The 23,053-nt window shown below is 33.7% G+C and overlaps 1 protein-coding gene across 6 annotated transcripts in view; it reads right to left on the bottom strand.

The window, feature by feature from the left end:
* Positions 1-23,053, bottom strand: part of CSPP1 (centrosome and spindle pole associated protein 1) — a 133,498-nt gene that overhangs the window by 14,106 nt on the left and 96,339 nt on the right. For 4 of the 6 annotated variants that reach the window (XM_043981393.1, XM_043981402.1, XM_043981419.1 and 1 more), the window contains 11 exons: positions 22,542-22,694; positions 18,872-18,984; positions 14,692-14,841; positions 14,017-14,166; positions 9,765-9,860; positions 8,611-8,677; positions 7,989-8,106; positions 5,279-5,415; positions 4,285-4,425; positions 2,546-2,592; positions 1,670-1,733 (listed from right to left, as the gene is read on the bottom strand). In XM_043981393.1, the coding sequence (XP_043837328.1) occupies positions 1,670-1,733; positions 2,546-2,592; positions 4,285-4,425; positions 5,279-5,415; positions 7,989-8,106; positions 8,611-8,677; positions 9,765-9,860; positions 14,017-14,166; positions 14,692-14,841; positions 18,872-18,984; positions 22,542-22,694 (1,236 nt within the window). The remainder of the gene's footprint in view (positions 1-1,669; positions 1,734-2,545; positions 2,593-4,284; positions 4,426-5,278; positions 5,416-7,988; positions 8,107-8,610; positions 8,678-9,764; positions 9,861-14,016; positions 14,167-14,691; positions 14,842-18,871; positions 18,985-22,541; positions 22,695-23,053) is intronic. The other 2 variants (XM_043981411.1, XM_043981437.1) reach the window with 1 other exon arrangement.

Genomic DNA, 23,053 nt, shown 5'->3' with positions numbered 1-23,053 from the left:
TCTCGATGTACTTGTTTCAACCGTCAAATAAGACCCTGAACATAACACACAAGCCCCTATTTCTTTGTGGTCTTTATATCTTCAGTACTGAAGATGATGCCTGGCACAGAGTAGACATTTAATAAATGTTTGCTGAATTTCTGAATCTCTACCACATAACTTAGGGACTGGTTCATAAATATTTGTTGAACTATTATTGCATAAGATAAACAGTATTTCAAAAAGAAACCTATAAAACACCCTTATATTACAATAAACATATTCATCATAAATTTTAATAAAATACACACTCACAAAAAATCAAAAGTAAATGTAACAAATTATAATGATCAATCATAACTGAAAAGAAGAGATATGAGAGGACACTCCCAACCCACCCCTTCGTGGAGGGGGGATCTATGGATGTTGCACAATACATGTTTTTGTGCTTTTTATATATTGATCATTTGTGTTGATTTTCCCCCTCTTTTTCTTCCTCTCTTTTGTCATCAAAAAATATTATTTGTTATATAGGATGGCTCTCTGGAAGGGGGAGAAAGAAAGGTGCTGGGGAAAACTATGATGATATTAAAAAAAAAGACATCAATAAAAACTAATTTTTAAATTTTAATATAAGAAATGCTGAATTATTCTATTAGCTTAGTTATTAGAAATTTGCCTAAAAGGAAATTTTCAATAATTCCACAGTATGGTATAAAATATCTTGGTTAATAAAGTAGATGATAATATACTTAATTATATAATATACATATATACTTGTAATATTTATTACTTGTAATATATTATTAAATATATTTATAATATACTTAATCATAACATTGCATTGAAAATCATTGAAGCTTTCATTATTTAGAAGATACATCAGAATCCTGAAATGCTTTAGGGTCATTATTATGGCTTTGTTTCTCCAACAAAACAGAAAACTTGGCTTCAAAATGAGATCCTATACTTCCAATGTTTCATAACAAAAGCTACGTGACTTTTTCTCCCCTAGTTAGCAATAAAGGATTTTAGAAATATATTTATGTTTACATTAATTTATATTTTAGATGTAAAATAAATATCTAAAAGTCAAGGTTTTTGTGGCTTATCCTAGTGAGTAGCACAGTGCCTGCCACATAGTAGGTACTAAAATTGACATCCTCAAAGAGCTCCATTCATGGCTCCTTCCTGGCCAGGCATTCACGTTATATGACAGAAATGACCATGATCAAAGAACTGAGATTCTGCTCCATGATCAGACTGCAAAGCAAGGTTCTTTAAAGAAGCTGCCTTCCAATGGAGTTCTGAGGCAAATGCTACAAGAAAAGAATACCACTGTCATCAAAGTATAACTTGATGACTTACTTCATAAGAATGACCCTAAAGCCCTTCCAAGTCCAAGTGTATTGTTAATTATCAAGATTAAATTATATTCAATCTGACTTTGTTGTGAAGTGAATGTTAATGGTGCATAATTGTTTGAAAACTGGAAATACATGAAGATATCTGATCATTCTTAATCAAAATTTGGTAAGACAGGAAACTGCATTCTCTGATCATGGTGGTTATTATCCAGCAATTATCATATTAGATGTATTAGCATGAGGAAACAAAAGTAGTACAAAGAGCATTACCATGTAACTTTAAGTGACTATATCTTAGGTAAAGGTAAAATAAATTTACTCACCAATAAAAGCACTCTCAGATTCCAAAAGAGAATTTTTCAGGAAATCCCTAGTTTCATTCCTAGGCTATAAAAGAAGTCATGAAGATTGACAATAAACATACTAGCCTGGCCATTTTTATTCAATCCAGTGTTGGGACAGCACATCAGAATCACTAACAGAAAGCACAAGCTTGTCACAACATAACTAGTTTCAATAAGAACCTAAAAAAAGTGGCAGATGAGTTGGCAAGGCATAGAAAGAGTGGTTCCAATTCTTTCCCCCAACTCCTCTGCTACCACCACAAAGGACGAATATACAAAATTCAGCAGGCAGCCATAATGTGTAAACACCGGCTTAGGCTGGACCTTTCATAATATCACCAAGGCAACTTTGATCTTTTTTGTCTTCAGCTTCACTGAAACAAAACCTTAAGTAAAAGTCACTTCAACTTCCTGAGCCTCAGCTGGCCAAATACAGGGGGCAGGAGAGGATGATCTCTTAGAAACACATAGCCATAAATAAAAAATTTTTAGTCCAAGCTTTGCTGAAAAGAACATAATTTACCACATAAAACTGTGAGTACTAAATGACAGTTAAATACTCTTTTATAATGCAAATAACTACCAAATATTTATCAAGCTAACATATGTAAATTCTCTAGATGAAGTTATTTTGTGTCAGTGAAAGTATCTGAATAAGGTATTTTAAAATGTTTTTCCAGCATTAGAGATTATTTATGGGAGGAAAGGTTACATTTATGTTTAATCTTCCAAAAGAATTTTCATGCACGGACCCAAATTAATCAGAATTCAAAGCTATAAAACTTTACATAGAATGGTACCCCAAAGTATTATATTGAAGTGAAAAAGAGGGAAGAAAAGCTACTGGTTTCTTACCATTCTAGTATCTCGTAAGTTGATGCCAGGACTTGCATCAAGGTCAACTGCACTCAACCCAGACCAAAAACAAAATACAATATTAAAAGAATTGAAGCACAAACACAAGTATATTTTGAAATCAATTAGCATCTTTCTGGCAACATGAAAATAAAAGGATGTCTTTCTACTGGAAATCTCTTGTTAGTTATATTATCATAGATTAGAAATATTTTAATATAAATATTTTCTTATTATTGTACACCCACAACTTGGCTGCTGTTGTCATTAATTTCAGCAGATGAGAAAACTGCATACATTGTAACCTAAAAGGGAAGCTTTTTACAAGAGGAAAAAAAAATTAATTCAAGATTCATAGGTTCCCAAACTTTTAGAGAAATGTTTACTACAATTTGACAGAGTTGCATGTAAAGTAACACAAATAGCCTCAATTTTGCAGAAAGGGTTTAATAAAGCATAGAGGGCAAAATGACAGATATAAATTTGTTCGACATGTAAGATTTATCCAGTTATGCTTTAAGCAATTATATAAAGTAGGAACTTAATTTTGGAGAGAGAAAAATTCTTAAAAGCTAAAAATATCACATTTTCAGTGAGAAACTATCCAGAGCAAATAATTGCTAGTCACTAACACCATGGAATTCTTATTTTAAATAACTCAAGTACTATCATAATAATAAGGAATCAATGCACACACACATGCGCGTGCACGTGCGCGTGCGCACACACACACACACACACACACACATTTAGGAAATAATTTAGGGGAGGTATTTTGCTTTTCTTTTACCTTGTGTAACTATCCTGAATTAGAAGGATGAAAATTTCCCATTTCTTTAAAGTGAGATGTTTTACTCTTTTTTTTCCCTATCAACCTATCATGCTAAGGAGGCTATCAATAATGCTACATTATAGAAACTTGAAAAGGCTAAAAATTTAACAATAACTGAAGAACAGCAACTTTCATATATTGCAGGCTATACCTCCCCCCTCCACCCCCCAAAAAAGGCAATGCAACATTGAGACTTAATTGGTGTGGGGAATTAAGGTTGAAACAGTTGACTTGGCTTCCTGGTTTTCTAAGTATAAAAACATAGGGCACAAGGAGTCAGAGGTTCTTCAGGTTTGACCTGTGGCAAAATCATGTTAAATGCAGGGGCAGGGCAGTTGAGCCCACAGGAATCAATGCTGTATCCTTGCTCAATATCACTTCCAGGCCACTGTTAAATAAACTTCCTTTTGGTAAATGTGGTAGATAGTCTACCAGTGTCTCACTTTGTTCTAATCCCAAACTTGAACACAAAAATTGACCCAAGTCAAGGCTGGCCCAAGTCATTTTCCTACAGATTTCAGAGTAGTATAAATTAGTCCACTTCAGAAAAATACATTTGTTAATGGTACTCAATACTCTTATAGATAGCTTCTTTTACTTCTTTTTAAAATATGGAAGATGTATTATAAAATAATTGATATAAATTTTCTTCAAAAGAAAGAAATTATCATGGTAAAAATTAATATTTTGGGGACAGCTGGTGGCGGAGTTGATAAATCACTGGCCCTGGATTCAGGAGGACCTGAGTTCAAATCCAGCCTCAGACACTTGACACTTACTAGCTGTGTGACCCTGGGCAAATCACTTAACCCCCATTGCCCGCTCCCCCCCCCAAAAAAAAAATTTTTTTAATTAATATTTTTAAAACGTCTGAAATGACAAACGGTTTTAAGCATTTATTTCTTACCTTCTGCATTTTCCCTCATGCGAAGTCTATTCAGTCTTTTCTGCTGCTCTCTCAGCAATGCCTGCTGCTGAATCTCCAAGGTTTGATCATCTTTTGGAGACTCAGGGTACATATATCTCAAATCAACTCGTGTTTCTGAATCTGATATAAAAAACCAAATATTTTATATGTTACAATATTATTTCCTTGAGAATGGATTAAAAATCTCATTTTAAAATGAACTAACATGGTTTTATTTTTGGTCTAGGACAGTGAGAATGATAGGGAACATCTCTATCATCCCCTCTCTATCAACTTCTGCTTCTTTGGATAAATTCATTATGTATTTGTGATTTTTCCTACTCTTCTGCTTAGATTTTCAAATTCTGCACTGAGAGTTTTGATTTCCAACCTAGATCCACTTCTAATTCCTTATTTTAAGGAATTAAACTGGTCTGGAATTAACTTTCTTCTGTGAATCATTCAGGAGTTTCCTGCTGTTGTGTCATAGGTTCTGGGTAATTTACAAACATCTCTCTTTCCTCAGATAATACAATATAGATTCATTTTCCTTCATGTGATAATACTTATTCAGAGAGGGAGGGTTCACAGAGTTGGTTATAGGACCTAATATGACTTCATAAAGAGTTTCATATAGTTTGCAAAAAAGCAGAGGCTTTCATTTTCTATTTTTAAGGGACATTAAATAAGAACTCTCCTTTAAGTTGTCGGTGAAATTTTAATTTTATTAATTTATTTAATTTTATATGAAATTTTAATCTTATGTAGAGTTTCTAATTTATCATGTAGATTCAGCTTTAGTTATACTTTATCTGACTCATAAGTCCTTTCTTCTGAGGTTTTAGGATTGGAGAACTTGGCAAAAAACAACTAGTCTGTCATCCTGTTGATAAGCCAGCTCTGGCATTCTAAAGAGGGATGAAAATTTGTTATAAGTTCTGGACATGAGTAGACAAGTCTATGTATCTATTTAAAGAAAAGGATGTCTACTTACCCATGTCTTTAAGAAAATTAAAGTCACGAATATTCTGAGCAGTAGGATCTAGGCCCTTGGAGGAAGGTCTTCTGACTGGGGCTTGTAATCGAAACCTGGCCATATCAAATATATCCATGGGATATTTTTCCCTTTTCCTATGGATAGTTAAGATATAATAGTAAACATAAACCAACAAAAGAAAATATCATTCAATATTTAAATTCCTGTATTACAAGCCCCATTTCTCATACTGACTGGCAGTATAATCTTGAAAAATATCTTTTAAGTCATTCACACCATTTATTTATATTAAAAATTACAATAAGTAATGTGACACATCTACCCACAGGATATTGTGAACATTAATGAGGGGATGTTTGTGATTTTTTTTTTGAGATGCTTTGAGCAAAAGTATCTTATACAGAATTAATATCATAAAATGGGTTATTCAGAAAAGAAATTTGTTAGGACAGCTTCCTTATTTTTTTTTCCAGTAGTTTATATGGTATTGTAATTCATTGTTCCTGAAGTGTTTGCTTGAATTCACTTTTTAATCAATATAATCCTGGATACTTTTTCTAAGGGAGCTGATGTCTGGCTTACAAAATTTCTTTAAGATAGGGTTTTTTAGGTATACTGTTTTCTTTTGTTAACCTATGTGGTTTATATTTATGTAAATATCCAACCATTTCCCTCAGAGTATAAATGTCCATCCTTTTCACTTAAAGTGCCAGATTTATTGGGATATAATTGGGCAAGATAACTCATAATAACTCCTTCAATTTCATCTTCATTGTTGGTGGATACATGTTTTTTATTTTAGATACTGGTAATTTGAGTTTCTTTTTTGAACAAAATTAACGGACCATCTAAAATAAATAAATAAATGAAATGAGTTGTTATTACATGGATTAAGTTATATCATAGTCAATCATGTCTCCCATAAACATTAAAGATATATCTATATAAATAGCAGTCTAATATTAAATTGTTGGCCCATAACATATTATTCCTATCCTTTAATATTCATCTTATACATTAGATACAGTTCCATTGTATAAATGCAAACACAGAAATTAATATCCACATTCCCAAGAAAACTAATACAATTGCATGTATAGAGAGGGACCTAAATCACCACATTGTGTTAGAAAGCAACACCTATAACTAGTTACAATTCAAAAGAGATATGGAAAATATTATGTTGACTACTATTTTTTTTTTTAGTGAGGCAATTGGGGTTAAGTGACTTGCCCAGGGTCACATAGCTAGTAAGTATTAAGTGTCTGAGGCCAGATTTGAACTCAGGTACTCCTGACTCCAGGGCCAGTGCTCTATCCACTGCACCACCTAGCTGCCCCTATGTTGACTACTATTAATCTCATTTGGCTTCCCCTACTGGAGCACAGGTCAGCCATCTAATGGACTGAGTTACATTTTGGATTTTTTCCGGAAGCACTGGGAAGATTGGAAATCAAATGCTCCCATTATAGAATTACATAAAGACAGAATGGTATATGATGCAAATAAATCAAAATTTAATTTATTTGGCAAGCTTCTTGTAAAAGAAAGTAACTAAATATTTCAGTGATTTGTTTTGATATTTTTCTCTTACATTCATTTTCCAAAATAAGAAAATCCTAGATTTATAATAAAAATGAGGGGCAGCTAGATGGCGCAGTGGATAGAGCACCGGCCCTGGATTCAGGAGTACCTGAGTTCAAATCCAACCTCAGACACTTAACACTTACTAGCTGTGTGACCCTGGGCAAGTCGCTTAACCCCAATTGCCCCGCAAAAAAAAAAAAAATGAATAAATAAAAATTAAAATGATGCTTTTGTAACAGACAAAATGCCAAATGCTTAATTTTTTTTTTTTTAGTGAGGCAATTGGGGCCAAGTGACTTGCCCAGGGTGACACTGCTAGTAAGTTAGTAAGTGTTAAGTGTCTGAGGCCGGACTTGAACTCAGGCACTCCTGACTCCAGGGCCAGTGCTCTATCCACTGTGTCATCTAGCTGCCCCCAAATGCTTAATTTTAAAAAATTAGATACATATTTAGGAAGCAGAAAGTCTGTACATATGTTATCTTCAAAAAGCATCCAGTTCTTAATTATTTATATGTCATTTATGCATGTCAGGGATTTTTAGTGAAAAATATCTAAATCTCTTTCACCTAGTACATCCATAGGTATTCTGTCCTGCTAAGGCTGACCATTCCTTAACCAGTACTTCAAGAATGAAAACTGATACAAATCTAAGCAAAACATATTCAAGGGGGCAGCTAGGTGGTGCAGTGGATGGAGCACCAGCCCTGGATTCAGGAGGACCTCAAATCCTTGATACTTACTAGCTGTGTGACCCTGGGCAAGTCACTTAACCCCCAAGTGCCTCACCAAAAAAAAAATATATTCAAAAAGGGAAATCTGTAACACATTCCAAAGGGAAATAGAAATTAGTTTAAATCATAGGTCATTTATCTTTGTTACTAATGATTTCCATTAGTAGTGGAGTGTCAGCTTAATTTAATTTTAGTATCTACCTATACAAAGATCCACACAAACTACCTACATTTCAACAAAAGTGACTATCAAAATATATCAGTTTCATGTAAATCACACAATACCTTTGCATCCTCTCTTGGCTGACTGATGGGAATCTGCAGAAGAATCTGAGACATGATCAAAGGATACAGAGAACAATTTGGAAAGCATATCACAAAGTCTTACCTGACGCTTCTTTCATCATCACCATCCACCTGTAGCAATTTCCCTTGAAGACGTCGCTCTTCACTACGAAGCTGTTTCCTCATTTCTGATAATTCATTAATTACATTCTTTTTCTCCTCTACAATTTTCCATGGATAAGTGAAAAATAAAGTTAGGTTAATTAGGACAAAATGCTTGCTTAATCTACTTCAGAAAATAAAAATCTAGATCAGACAACTAAAATTTTAGTCAACGGTAGTCTATTTCTAATGCTAGATCTATACATATATATCCAACAGAGAAGTATCATATGATATCACCAATATGTCTTCCAGGACATAAATATGACAATTTCATACATTAAGAAACTGACATGCTAAGGGCAGCTAGATGGCACAGTGGATAGAGCACCGGCCCTGGAGTCAGGAGTACCTGAGTTCAAATCCGGCCTCAGACACTTAACACTTACTAGCTGTGTGATGTTGGGCAAGTCACTTAACCCCAATTGCCTCACTAAAAAAAAAAAAAAGAAGAAACTGACATGCTAAGGGAAAGGCAAGTTAATTTGTGAAGTTTAGGAACAAATTTAACTAGTAGAAAAATAAATACTACTCCTAAAAGAAAATATGCAATTAATACCTACCATCTGCACGAAGCTGGTTTTTCCTAGCAGGGACTGGAGGAGACTGCACTCTGGACCGTGGGCGATCCTATTTAACACAGATTTATCAATGATAAAAGTAATAATACCTGCTTCACATTTCTTGTTATCTATTAATATTTCCCCAGTACTTGTCCTAACAAAACATAATGAAGTATAACTACATGTCAACCTGGTTTTTTCATGTATAAAAACTGAGATTTCCTTCTGTATTTGCTACCTAAGTACATTCTTGTCCTGTCACCACAGTTACTCTCAAATAGCCATAGCTAATGGAGTGGAAGATTTTTTTCCCCAGCCTACAGTTTAAATAGCTGTTAATGAGAAAAATACATCATGGGGGATGTTCCTGCTCAAGGAAGGAACAAAAAGTCTGCTGTCAGCTGCTCCTCTGAACAGGGCAGGCAGAAGATTGCATACTGTAGCATATGATCAATAAGTATAAGGGTTGTGTCTTATTGATTTTGGAATCTCCCCCAGTATCAAGCACAATTCATTGCACATGAAAGGCAATTAATGTCTCTTGCATCAAAGAACAAAATGAAGGAACACCTGCCTTTTGGCAACAGTATAAGCCTACAGAGGCTCAGTGGTGCATATCAAGCCCAGTTTGGTTTTAAAAGGTTGACTTACATAAAACAATGTATGTAAGAAATTGGGGGGGGGGGCACATGTCAAAGTCTAAGTTTACTGAGCACTTAGCAGAGGTTTTAATGTGTTTTTTTTAAATAAACTTTTAACAACTAAAGATATATATAGAAAAACAAAATTGGTTTTGGCTTTCAAGAAAAAAAGTATATGAGAGTTTTATCACTAACACAGTGAAACACTGACTCCACAGATTATTTCTTCCACCTTAAGCTCCTTTTAAGAATTCAATAGTGTGAAGAAGCTGGAGACCTGGATTGAAATAAATAAAGGAAGCAGAGGCTCTGTAATCACTAGCCTAAAATGAAATGGACTGTCATAAGCTAAGAACTATTGAAATAGCTCCGGCCTATATAATCAAGTGCTCAGCTAAAGGAAGAGAAAAGGTTTTTGTCCTGAACATAGATGAAAGGGAGGGGGAACAATGCTGCTCTGCAAAATCTTTTTAGAGTTATAATTACTGATTTATTGGTAACAATAAAGCATACATGAATCACGGTAGACGCAACTGAAGGAGGTCTATGGACTTTGCCTTTGATTCTGTTCTGAAGAGCAGGAACCGCAGGAGAAGGTGATCTGGATTTCTGTAGAAAAAGCACATATATCAAACAGTTAATAAATGCTTTTAGAAAGTAAAAATTTCTCATTAAAATGTTTCTCAATAAAATGCCTTTCAACAAATAGGTAAATAACATACTAAGTATAAAGGAAAGGACAAAAATGAATCAAGTACATCAACATATATTTAATACAACATAGAACATAAAAATTGTATTAGTATAAAATTAAAAAGCAACTGCCCCATTCAAAGACTGTTTTGGAGCAAAACAAGGTGAGCTTTATACCAAACTGAAGCATGAAAAATAGTAATAAAATGGCAGAATAATTTAACTTAACATGTACTATATTCGCTTTAAATACGGTAACTCAAAAAGTCCATGATTGGGGCAGGTAGGTGGCGCAGTGGATAGAGCACCAGCCCTGGAGTCAGGAGTACCTGAGTTCAAATCCGGCCTCAGACACAACACTTACTAGCTGTGTGACCCTGGACAAGTCACTTAACCCCAACTGCCTCACCAAAAAAAAAAAAGAGTCCATGATTATTCTATAATTACAGAATTTAAAAAATGTACAAATTTGACTAATAAAAATGCTAAATAGCAATTGATTCAACATTAATATCTGTTTTAGCTTTAAATTTTTTCTAGTTAATTAACAATAAATTAATTACAACTACAAATGGAACATTCAATCTTTTTACTTTTCTCACATTTTATTATTTGCACTGCATAAAACACCTTTGCTTCCATCTTCTACCTGTTTTGTGTATTCAGATCATTTGGTTATTGAGACAAAGAGCCTGAAGAAATAAATCATCATTACTTAATAGCATATTTTACCTGTAATAAGTCTCCAACCATTCCTAAATCAGTGGCACACCAGGCTGTGGAGATGACCCTGGTTTCTTTTAAAACTGATCTCTCTGGTCAAAAGACCAAGCTAGCTAAATTTAGAAAGGTTCATTACCAGAAAATTCCCTACAGGAATGATTCATTTTTTTCACTGACAGCAATCTCTTAACGACTATCTATATTTAAGAATGTTGAGGATGGAAATCCATATCAGTGGAGAGCTATCAATTAAGTCACAAATCCTTATCTTATAGTTCAGCTCCCTATTAACCATATGGTTCTGTCCTTTTTAGCACAAAGATCAGTCATCTTCCTTAGCAGTGAAAACAGAAGCAAAATAAAGAGGTGAACGGCTCAGCCTTCTTTACATCATTCATATCATCCCATCCCATTTCATTTTCCTTAGTATTCCTTGCCAGTCTAAACTCATGCGGAGTTTTTATTGATCCTGACAGTGCTCTTATAGTTCTGTAACAGGAATGCATACTCCATCATTGGCCCATGCTTGCATCTTTTATAAAGGTCTCTTTAAAATTTAAGTTGGTTCACAAGTCCCTTGTAGATGACCACATTGGTTCCCCCTTTTCATCAAGAACCGCTTATTGTTTCTGTCATTAGAATTTCATTCTTGGGAGAATTTCCCTTCTCTTCTAGGCTACTTCCTCTACAGTAATTGTCCGTGGAATCTCATCTATCCCATCTGCTGTACCCTCTGAAAATGCTTTCATAAATTTTAACATTCATCTATAATTTCTACTTCAACACTCTGTTCCTCCATATTGGTCAGAATCAAATACAGAATGGTAAGCTCCCTACTTTTGAATGCTGAAAGTATCATTAAGGCAAGCCAAGCACTGATTTGCTGCTTTGCTTTTGGTGTAAGGAGAGGTAGCAGATACTCGGCTAACTGAATTCTCAAAGGTTAGCACCACATGCCTCCATGCTAGGCTTATGATGTATCCCAAATTCATCTATTTCCCTTATGGTTAGGCGATCTGCATAGAGTATGCTTGCCTGGATGCCTGGAATAGCCTCCTAATTGGTCTTTCTGCCTCAAGTCTCTCCTCTCTCCAGTTCATCTTCCATATAGCTGCCAAAGTAATACTCCTGAAATTCAGGTCTGGCCATGTCAATTGCTTCTTCAATAAGCTCCAGGGATTCCTAATCGCCTCTAGTATCAAAAAGAAACTTCTCCATTTGGCATTTGAAGTTATTAACAACTCAGTTTCAACCTACTTTTCTGGTCTGTATTATAAATTATTACACTTCAGTCACTATGGACCAACTAACCTAATCTTCTTGAGACAGCTAAAAGAGGACATTGTAACTATTCAACTCTGGGCCTTTGCACAGACTATTCCCCCCATACCTGGAATGCCCTCCCATCTCCCATCTGCCTCTCAGAATCCCTAGTTTCCTTCCAAGTCTAGCTCAAGTGTCACCTTCTAACAAGATGCCTTTCCTGATGCTCTCTGCTGCTAATGCCCTCCCCCTGAAATTACTTTATATTTTCTTTACATATACTTGTAAGTATTGTTTTCCCCCAGTAGAATAGAAACTCTCAAACAGCCGGTTGTTCAGTCATCCAGTCATGTCCTACTCTCTGTGACCCTCTGTGAGGTTTCCTTGGCAAAGATACTGGAGTGATTTGCCATTTCCTTCTCCAGTAGATTAAGATAAACAGAGATTAAGTGACTTGCTCAAGGTCACATAGCTAGTGAGAGTCTGAGGCTGAATTTAAACTCAGGTCTTTCCTGACTCCAGGCCCAGCTAAGACACATAGCTGCCCCTAAGGCAAACAGAGGTTAAGTAATTTGCCCAGGGTTTCACAGCTAGAAAGAGTGTGAGGATGGATTTGAATTCATCTTCCTGACTCTAGGTTCAGGGCTCCATCTACTGAGTCATATCATTACCTCTGTAGAATGTAGGACTGTTACATTTCCCCCTTGTCTCTGTATACCCAGAAATTATCCCAGTGTCACAGACATAAAAGATGCTTGATAAATGCTTTGTTGACTGATTAACTTCATTAAACACTCTTTCCATTCACTTTCAAAAACCTAAACTTCCTATCTCAAAGTAATCAGTAGTCAGTTATTTATTCTTGAGGATTTAAGTCAATGTAAAGAGTTAGCTAAGTGACCAGTTAATGAGATGATCTTTTAGATTCTTCAAGTTCTTAAACGAGAGAAAATCATTTAGTTTAATTTTAAAAATAATTCTAATGACATAGCATATTCATGAACATTTCCATTCCTATGTTCTTCAAATGAGCAGGAATTGTTGCTCTAGCAAACAAGTTGGGAACAAACCTCACATTCAACATTCAAATCAAATAGTAAGTTAAACAAAAATAAAACAGGTGGCTTAGGGGCAGCTAGATGGCGCAGTGGATAGAGCGCCGGCCCTGGATTCAGGAGGACCTGAGTTCAAATCCGGCCTCAGACACTTAATACTTACTAGCTGTGTGACCCTGGGCAAGTCACTTAACCCCAATTGCCTCACTAAAAAAAAACAAAAACAAAAAAAAAACAGGTGGCTTAAAAAAGGAAAACTGGAATGCCAGGTAAATAGGTGCTAAGACATGCTGGCAGATTAATTTTATTATAATTGTCAGACATAACTAAAATATGGGAGGAAATCTTACGGCAGTGGGCATCAAGTCACTAGAAGAGAGTCTGAGCTAGTTATGAGTGTGGCGCTACAAGTCTAATATACATAACAGATATCCTTCTTAATAAGTATTTGCAAAGATTATTGGGTACTTGAGAAATATAAAGAATACATAAACATGAGATTCCCTGCCCTCATGGTATTGATGGTCTAGAAGAAAACTGAAAATCCCAGATAAATCAAAATTGTATAAATCAATGATAGCCTAGATGCGTTGAGGCCTTGCTTATGAAGAAAACAATGTTGTGAATCCAATTTAGAGAATAGAATCACATATAATGTATTTTTACTATAAATTCAAATTTCAGGTTTTCTTAAATAAGCTATAATTAGACCAAGAACGTGAGGGAAAATAGCTTTGTAGAAAGAAAGTTCCACAGCCAAAAGTCAATTGTCTCAAACCAGCTATCTAACTGATGTGTGCCCTTGGTCGCAAAGGGAAAAAGGCAAAATGACTGTGAATGACTAAGCATAACCTCTAGTGGAAGTAAAAACAAATATATCACTACCTCAAAACTTATGCCATACTTACAACTGTTGGTCTATAGCACCATCCTCACATCGATTTGACAACACAAGGCATATTTTTCCCTGATGGTGGTCTAACAAGTCTCTTACTGTTAAAATTTCTTTGAAATTTTAGTTTAACACATACCCTGGTCATCTGTTCTTCTACCGGGTTTTTTCGTTCATAATAGTGTTGAAGTTGTAAATCGTGTTTTTTATCCTCTTCTTTCTTCTTTCTTTCTGCCTCTTTTCGCCTTTCTTCAGCTAACCGTATCAGCTCTTCATTTTTTAGTCTTTGCTGTAAAGATATTTTAAAAGTACCAAAATAAAATTAAGAGAAACAAATCATGCACAAAAGCACACAACCCCTTATGTATTTTAATTACCTGAAAAAGGTCAAATTGAAAGTTTATATCCTCTTTTAAAAAATTCAAGTCCTCTGTCATTTACCTACTTAATAATTAACTTTTTATACTATCTTTAATATTTTTGTTTCTTTGTTTTTGTGGCCTGTCTTTAATATTAAACTGTCACAGCTCAATGAAAATTAATTTGGGCTTTTAAAATATATTATTTTTTTCCAATTCAAATGATCATATTTTACCTTAATAAATGTTTGACACTATATTGTGCATATTTAAATAAGTAAATATTAATTTAATGTTTTCTGAAAGATTAAAATAAGCTCCAAAATTATTTTATTATGGTATACATCATATAGTAAACTCACTTCTTTTCATATAAAAGCTAATAAGGAATTAAACATTTCTAATCTCATAAAATCTTAAGCATAAAGAAAAACAGTTGATTAAAATTGGTACACCTCCTCCTCTTTCTCCCTTTTCTTTTCTTGTTCTTCTTCATATTCTTGCTGAATTCTGGCCCTCTGTTCTGTTAGACGTTTTTCTTCTTTCTCTTCTTCACGTCTCTGCCTCTCCCGCTCTGCTTCCTCTCTTTGTTTCTTTTCCTCAATCTAAAAAACAAAGACAGATATGAATTTTTTACCTCTACTGACTAGATAGGATGCTATAGTTTCTATCATTATATTATACAATCTATTCCATTCATAATCCTACTCATTATCTTTTGTTATAGCTATAAATGAACTATGCTCATCTACATGACCACTAGGTAAAATACAAAATAAGAATCTATACTATTTTTGCACCGACAACCCTTTTAGGTGATTGCCATATTTTAATCTTCTTTACTTCTTTAAACATGAATCCACGAATTTAAGTTTTAAGATAATCTGCTGATAGGGGCAGCTAGGTGGCCCAGTGGATAGAGCACTGGCCCTGGATTGAGGAGGACCTGAGTTCAAATCCGGCCTCAGACACTTAACACTTACTAGCTGTGTGGACCCTGGGCAAGTCACTTAACCCCAATTGCCCTGCAAAAAAAAAAACAAAAAAGATAATCTGCTGTTGAGTTGTTTTGTTAAACAACTTAACCTTCTCAGAAAATTTTTGTTATGGAACATAATCCATACTCTGGGTGCACCCCAGGACTGTTCTTGGGTACTGTCCTCATCAGTTTCCATGGCTAAAGCTATCACCCCTATGCAGTTCCAGACCTGTATTGCCAACTGCCTAATAGGCATCTCTACCTACATGTACTACAAGTATCTTAAGCTCAAATTTCCTATTTCTGTTCAGGATACCACTATCCTTCTAGTCACCCAGGTTAGTCCTTGACCATGGAGTCTGCCTCAATTCTTATCTAATTAAGTTTTTAAGTTGTAGAGAAATCTCTCACATTTAGCCCCTTCTCTTCACTAATAGGGCAGCTATTCTAGTTCTAGCCTCTCATCTACAGGAAATACTTCAATGGTCTCCTCATTGTTTCCCCCTCCTTCAGTCTCTTCCCTCCACATAGTTGCCAAATTCAGATTCTTTATGCAAATGATTAGATATGTGGAGTGAATGAGAGCAAAAAGAATGATACCACAGCTGAGAACCTGGGTGACTAGAGGAATGGTAGTATTCTGGGCAATAATAGGGAAATTAGAAAGAGGGATGTGTTTAGAGAGAAATATAACAAGTTCTCTTTTGGACATGTTTACTTTAAGATACCTATAAAACATCTAAGTGGAGATGTCAAGCAGAAAGTGTGATATGTAAAAATAGAACTAGGGAGGGAGATGTGCATCAATAGTAAAGGTTAAATTCAAAATAAAGTACAGAACTTAAAAATGAATCATGTTGTTAAAGTTAATTTCTAAGTTGGTCATTTTCAATTCACAATACATTTTTTTAGAAACCATATTATAAATGGTGGCAAGGTTTCCAGGTTAGTTCACAAAAATCTGTCCAATCCATAAAGTAGCTGAAATACCATATCTCAAACAAGGGAAAATAGAAGCAAATACTTTACTACAAATCAAATTTTTAAAAAGTCAATAAAAATGAATAACTACTTTTTATTTAAATACTTTTTTATCTTGAATGTTGTTTTTTTTTAATGTATGAGGTATTTTATTTTTTCCATTACATGTAAAGATAGTTCTCAACTTTTGTTTATACATGCTTTACAATTTCAGATTTTTCTCCCTCCCCCCCTCCCTCCCCCCTCCCCTAGACAGCAGGTAATCTGATATAGGTTATATCTATATATCTCTATACATATACATATACATATATATACACATAATAACATTAATCCTATTTCTGCATTAATCCTGTTACAAGAGAAAGAATCAGAGCAGTGATGCAAAACCTCAAAATAGAAAGAAAAAAAAAAAAACCAACAGCACCCAAAACAAAAGAAATAATATGGTTCATTTATCTTGAATGTTAATGATTAAGGCAAAATAAGAAGCTGTGGGAAGGTGACAGAGGGAAGGGATGTGAAACAGAAAGGACCAAAGAGGGAAAGAAATTTCCTTAAGCTAGTTGAGCTGGAGGTGGAAGGGAAAAACAGACAAAAAAGGGGATTAATGAAGATATAACCATACATGTGATTAAAAGATTTGGTGAGGGGCAGCTAGGTGGCGCAGTGGATAGAGCACTGGCCCTGGAGTCAGGTACCTGAGTTCAAATCTGACTTCAGACACTTAACACTTACTAGCTGTGTGACCCTGGGCAAGTCACTTAACCCCAATTGCCTCGCTAAAAAAAAAAAAAAAAAAAAGACTTGGTGAACTGAAATCAACTGAAGTTCAAACAAAGAAATGGAAATGGGGAGAAATACATGTTGTAATATGCATTTACCCACTCCAGAAACCAAGTATCACTTTGGCCTCAATCAAGTATATGTATATGTTTGGGCGGAAGATGGGGGCAGAATAGGACATAGGGGAGTTGAGTAAGGAGGAGCTTCATAACTTTATAACTGGTTGTTTAGATACCCTGTTGTGTTAGTATCTCAGAGATGTCCATATATATCCGTATCTATAGCTGTGTGTGTGTGTGTGTGTATATATGTGTATATAGATACATACAAATTCAGAATATAAAAACATATCAATTTTCCTATATGAAATTCCATTTTGTTAATATTAATTGTCTGAAATAGAAAACCATCTGAGGCACAGGCTTCCAAGTATGATGATTTAACAGAAATAGTCAACAAGCTAACCATTGTCAGATCAACTAATTCCTTGGTAATTAGTGACACAGGAGTGATTTACAGAGCTTATTTTTATAACAGAAAAGAGGAATCAAAAATTACAGCAATCTTAGGTAACTTGTTTGGAATATAGTTCAATTTCACAAGCCAAGTCCTGAGCTTTCTTGACCCAAATTCATACTGTTGGCAACTTTTAGAGTGTAGGTATGTCAGGGCCATAACAGGGAGCTTCAAGGGTGGGACAACTATAAAATCTAATATTCTATTATATTAGGGTCTGTACCCAATCAACCTGTTTGTCAACATGAATCTCTGCCCTGCATTTATAGCATTTTGCAATTAAAAATTGTTACTTTAAAGGGGCTTGTACTTCAAGGAGTCCAAGGAAAAGAGGAACTAAGACTGGGAAAGAGAAATTTGTGGTTTGTAGTTCGTAACTTAGCAGTCACCTTCCCCCAACCCCCAAATACTCCAACTGCCAGAAAGGGAAACCCAACCTTAGAAGATTACACTACTCAACATATACTTAAACCTCTAGGTCAAGAAGGGGAACTTAGCCTCCAAAAAAGTCTTATAATCCTATGATTATTTCATACCTACAATGACATATGTCTTACTCTAAATTATAAAATCTCATCAATCTATCTATTCCCTAAATATATAAGTATTATTCAGGCTAAAGGGGATGTCTATGTTGGCTTAGCTTAGCTATTAGGGCTAGCTTTTCCTGAAGAAGGAAAGCTGATCCTTCAATCAAACTAAAAATAAATCAAGGTAATCAATACTAATTGATTTAAAGATTATTTCTTTTCAACTTACCTATGGGCAGTGAGACATGTATAAAAATTAATTATAATGTATTTGGTTTTTGGAACACTTAGAAAAGAATAAATATTAAAAAATTCAAATTTTATTGATTTTCAAATGCCCAATTAGAACTTTTCTGACTCTACAGGGTGAGAATTTGACATGTAGATACTGTTCAAGCTCAGGAAATTACCTAATTTATGGTTTGCCTATAGGGTAATAATTGAATTGAGAAAGTCAGAGTGCATAGCCCATTAAATTGCTATAGTGACAAACATACAAATGTGATTTGCTTTTACAAGGTGAAATATAAAATGAACATTTGCCCATATGCCATTTATATAAATCAATAAACTGCTATGTACATACAATGTTTACAAACTACCCCATACAGAGTGTTACTTTATATGTATCATATGAATCCTGATTATTATTTTATTATCCCTACCAAATGTGCTATTTCATATGGACTTTATGATACAAATTACTTGACATTATTTGCATATTTCAGAACTTAAAATATGTTAAATAGGCAAAAATCTCTCAATATTTAGCAACATTTATAATATAATTAGCAGAATGTATATATCTAATGAGATTTTTATGATAAAATTAGCATATTTCACCTGAAAACGAAGAAAATTCTTGTATGCTTCTTGCTGTTTAATCTGAAGTTCAGTTAGCGGCTCACCAAAAATGTTTCCCCGGGCAAAAGGAGAGTTCTGTGTACCTACTGGACCTTGAAAAAAATGTTTTGCAAAATGCAAAATTAGCATATGTTCAAATAAAAAGTTATTTTTAAAACAAAGGTAAAAGGATGAAGAGTTTTCTAAATTTGTCTTTTGGAAAAATAAACTAAATTTGTCATTCCAACAGAGAAGAGGTAACAGTGAGAGGGTAGAATTCAAACCAATCCAGACCAAAATGATAAAACAGAAGGAAAGGTAGAGCCACAGTGAAATGCAAACAAAGCTAACAGCAGAAGCAAAAAATATACCTACTTAAATAAGATCCAAAACAAAAGGTGAAAGAAAAATACTGTTAGGCAAGTTATCACTGTAGAAGAGGCTTTGAAAATGATATTTTTATATACAGAAAATACGCATTTGGATTCTGATATATATGAAATATCCTTTGTTTAGTGGGTGACATTCAACACTTTGATATTCTCTTATGTAATATATGTATATAAACACATATGTAGCATTTAAAATTACTTTTGTTAATGTACTCAACCTAAAAGATAAATTCTATCAATTATATGTTAAATAAAATTTGGATTACTCCTTTTACGATATCTCTATCTATAGCTGTAATTTTTCAGTAGAAAATTAAAAAGGTGTTTCTCTAAATTCAGGTGAAGAATACAAAAATTTTAAAGTTTGCTTATAAAAGATATCCAGTATGAACAGTACCACATCTAATTTGCATTATTAAAAAATGTCAATGGAACTCCAAAAACAGTGCCATAAAGCCTTTCCAGACTATTTTCTTTTAATTTGAAATTTTATTGCCCCAAAATACATTTTAATCTATATTTAAATCTCTGTTCAGTCTCATGAGCATCATTCCATTATCTAAATTTCTCATTTGGTTTGGGGCATGTTAATTAATTACTTTAACAAGGAGTTGACTAACCAGATTAGTGTATTTTGCCTACTTGTCCATGTTTAAAATTAACTAAAGGCAAAGGTTAAAAAAGTTTTTAAAAATACTTTAAAAGTAAACAGAAAATGAAAGAATTGGCATAAGAAAAAAACAATAAAATTGTCAATCACTTATCAATTTGGACATTTTTTTCATTAAAAACACTGAATTCCTATCATGAAGTTCCTCTTCAGCATTACTCTAAATGAAACTGAGAGCGTGCTAATAATGAGCTGGTTGACAAAACAGCATTAAGTACAGCGTCTACAGCCCTGGAAGAAAAGATTAGAATTCAAATGAAGTGGATAGGATGTGAAAATAGGCAGATAGAAATTTACTTAGAAAAGCACAGGATAAGTTACTTGGGCAAAAACAAACTAAAATACAACATGAGGAAGGTCTAGCGCTGCTTAAATGAGACAGAAAAAATTCAACAAGAGCAGGTCCCAAGATAAATATAAGCCAACAGGAGAGTCAATCCAAAAATAAGAACACACAGCAACTAAGAAGAAAGCTCCCTTCCAGTTTCTGTTGGGATTACTCTTATGGTTTAATTATGCCTAATCAGACACTTGCAAATTAAATTAAGATTCGAATAAATTTTTAACAAATTAGATAAGATATGGAATATTAAAAGGAAAGGAAAAAATGAAATGTTGGGAAATAGACCCAATGAAGACTAAAAGCCAGGGCAAACCAGGCTGTTTTATAATTTGTTAAATTACTTTTGGGAATTTTGGGAAATTTTGGGAATATTCTAAGTTCCCTAAGTCATTTAAAAGTAAAATAACATAACTCATACCATGGCATAAACTGGATGTTTTTCAACATTGATATTTTAAAATTAGCCTTTATTTAATAAATTAAATATATGCAGAAGATTTTTTAAAACAAATACTATAATTGCATTGAAGTATTAAATACCTCTCATCTCAAAAGTGAAAAAAATTACATATTCTAGTACATGGGTTGACATACAATAGGCATTCAATGATCGTTCTAGAACCAAATTTTATGGAATTAGTGTTTTAATGTTTAATCGAAACATAGAAGGGAGAGATTTAATACTGATCGTTAAGTGTAGGTATAAGGCATAGATAGCATAAGACTAAATGTGGCTATACAATAAAAATCTGTTTCATTAACAGCCTTATTAGCAGTAATAGAAAAAAATACAGCAGGAATTAATGGTGGATTATCAAGAATAATTTCATACTATCACAGTTATTTAGCACCTTGTAATCTTTTTTGAACACAGAAAACACTAAATAAATGTTGACATTCTAATAAACAAAGGGGATTATTTTCAAGATTATTCTCTATTTGCCTCTTAAACTCTCTATTCCTGACAGCTAAAGCTAGAGAAAAAAGAAAATGAGATGTTTTTCATGAGTGTTTCAAAGCAAAATATTAGGAAAAATCCTTTCTTTCTATGTCTCTTTTAAATGGTTATTAATTTGGTTTCTCTAAGACTTCTTTCTTCTATTACCTTTATTATAATAATAATAAAATGTATTTGCAAAGCACTTTAAGGTTTGCAAAGCACTTTATGTAAATGATCTCATTTTATCCTCACAAAAATCGTATTAGGTAGGTGCTGTTCTTATCCCCATTTTACAGATGAGGAAACTTTAGTTGAAAGAGGTTATGTGACTTGCCATGAAAGAGTCACACAGGGCCAAGGAATGAGGCAGGATTCACACTAAGGTCTCTTGTCTCCAAGTCCAACTCTTTCTATTGTGTCAATTGGACACCTCAAAGCTTCTAACTATACTCGAAACAGTATAAAACTGAATGTTAAGTAGCATATGTTAAACAACCCTCATAACATCAATGTATACATATATATGAATATGCTTATATATATATATGCACACATATATATAAACAAAATATAATTTAGTAGAAATTTATTAAATAACTACTATATAAGACTCTATGTTAGGTACTAGGGATAAAAAAAAAACCCAACCTTGAACTTGTGGCTGTCTTCAAGGAGCTTATAGTTCTCTTGGAAGGATATATTTATTCCATTTTTTGGTTCAAACCTATGATTTCATTTGTGTAAGAAATTCTCAATGCAGAGATTTCTTCCACTGATTCAGGGAGCAACTCACACCCTTAAGGAACTGCCTAGAGAACCCTAGAGTGTGATATGTATGCCCTTGGTCAGAGTTATTGTGTCAGAGGAAGAATTTGAGCCCAGGTTTTTCTGATTCCAACTACTACGCCACAGTCTCTTAAAACATTTCTTTTTAAAGTAAATATAAATCAGTAAGTAAATATATGAATATGTAATACAAATAAGTAAATATGAAATAATAACATTATTGGTATTTACAAGTCTGGCTCTATATTACTCCAAAACCAAACTCCCACCTCAAACATTCCATACAAAAGGAAAACCAACAAACAAGAGTCATGTAAACTAAGAAGCAAGTTAAAGGATTAAGCAGCAAACTGCAGACTAATTGCAAACAGACAAAAAGAGACATGAAGAAAAATTTGTTTTAAATAGCTTTGGTCAACATGTTTTATATCATAAGAGTAAAAAGAGTCTTACTAGGACATAATATAGAACAGTCATAGTTAAGAGGGAAAGGTAGATGATACGTTAGAAATGTAATAAAATAGAATGTGATTAAAAACCTGAATTTGTATTTGCAGAATCTTCTAGGTTCTCAGCATTTGTAGTGGCTAAATTTTGATCTAGAGAGACAACAGCCCTTTTATCTTCATGTGTTCTTGCATCTGGGTTATGGTAGGCATCTATATTTTGTCTGTGCATCCTATTCAAATCAGCTAAGAGGGAAAAATAAGCCATTTATTTTTTAAAATACATTTCTAAATTGTTATGATTACTACATTTGTGTGTGTACAAATAAAGGTGTTTTTAAAAATAAGCAATATTTGACCATTCTTATATTAGAATATAAAATGCTGGAATAAGAAAAAGACAGAATAATGGTAAAGAAAAGGTGATAACTTTTTGTTGCACTGCAATTTTATTTTAATTAGCAAAGCTAACAGGAAGATCTTAACTGAAATGATTCTGTAACCTTAAAATGTAAATTAGTAGAGAAACTGAGAATTATAGCATATTCATAAAAAATAAACAACACAGTTATTTTACATACAATTATACATAGCTACTTAAATAT

Source organism: Dromiciops gliroides, chromosome 1 (genome assembly GCF_019393635.1).
Source record: "Dromiciops gliroides isolate mDroGli1 chromosome 1, mDroGli1.pri, whole genome shotgun sequence".
Lineage (NCBI taxonomy): Eukaryota > Metazoa > Chordata > Mammalia > Microbiotheria > Microbiotheriidae > Dromiciops > Dromiciops gliroides.
Note: the sequence above shows the minus strand (reverse complement) of the source record. Positions and strands in the feature narration are given on the sequence as shown.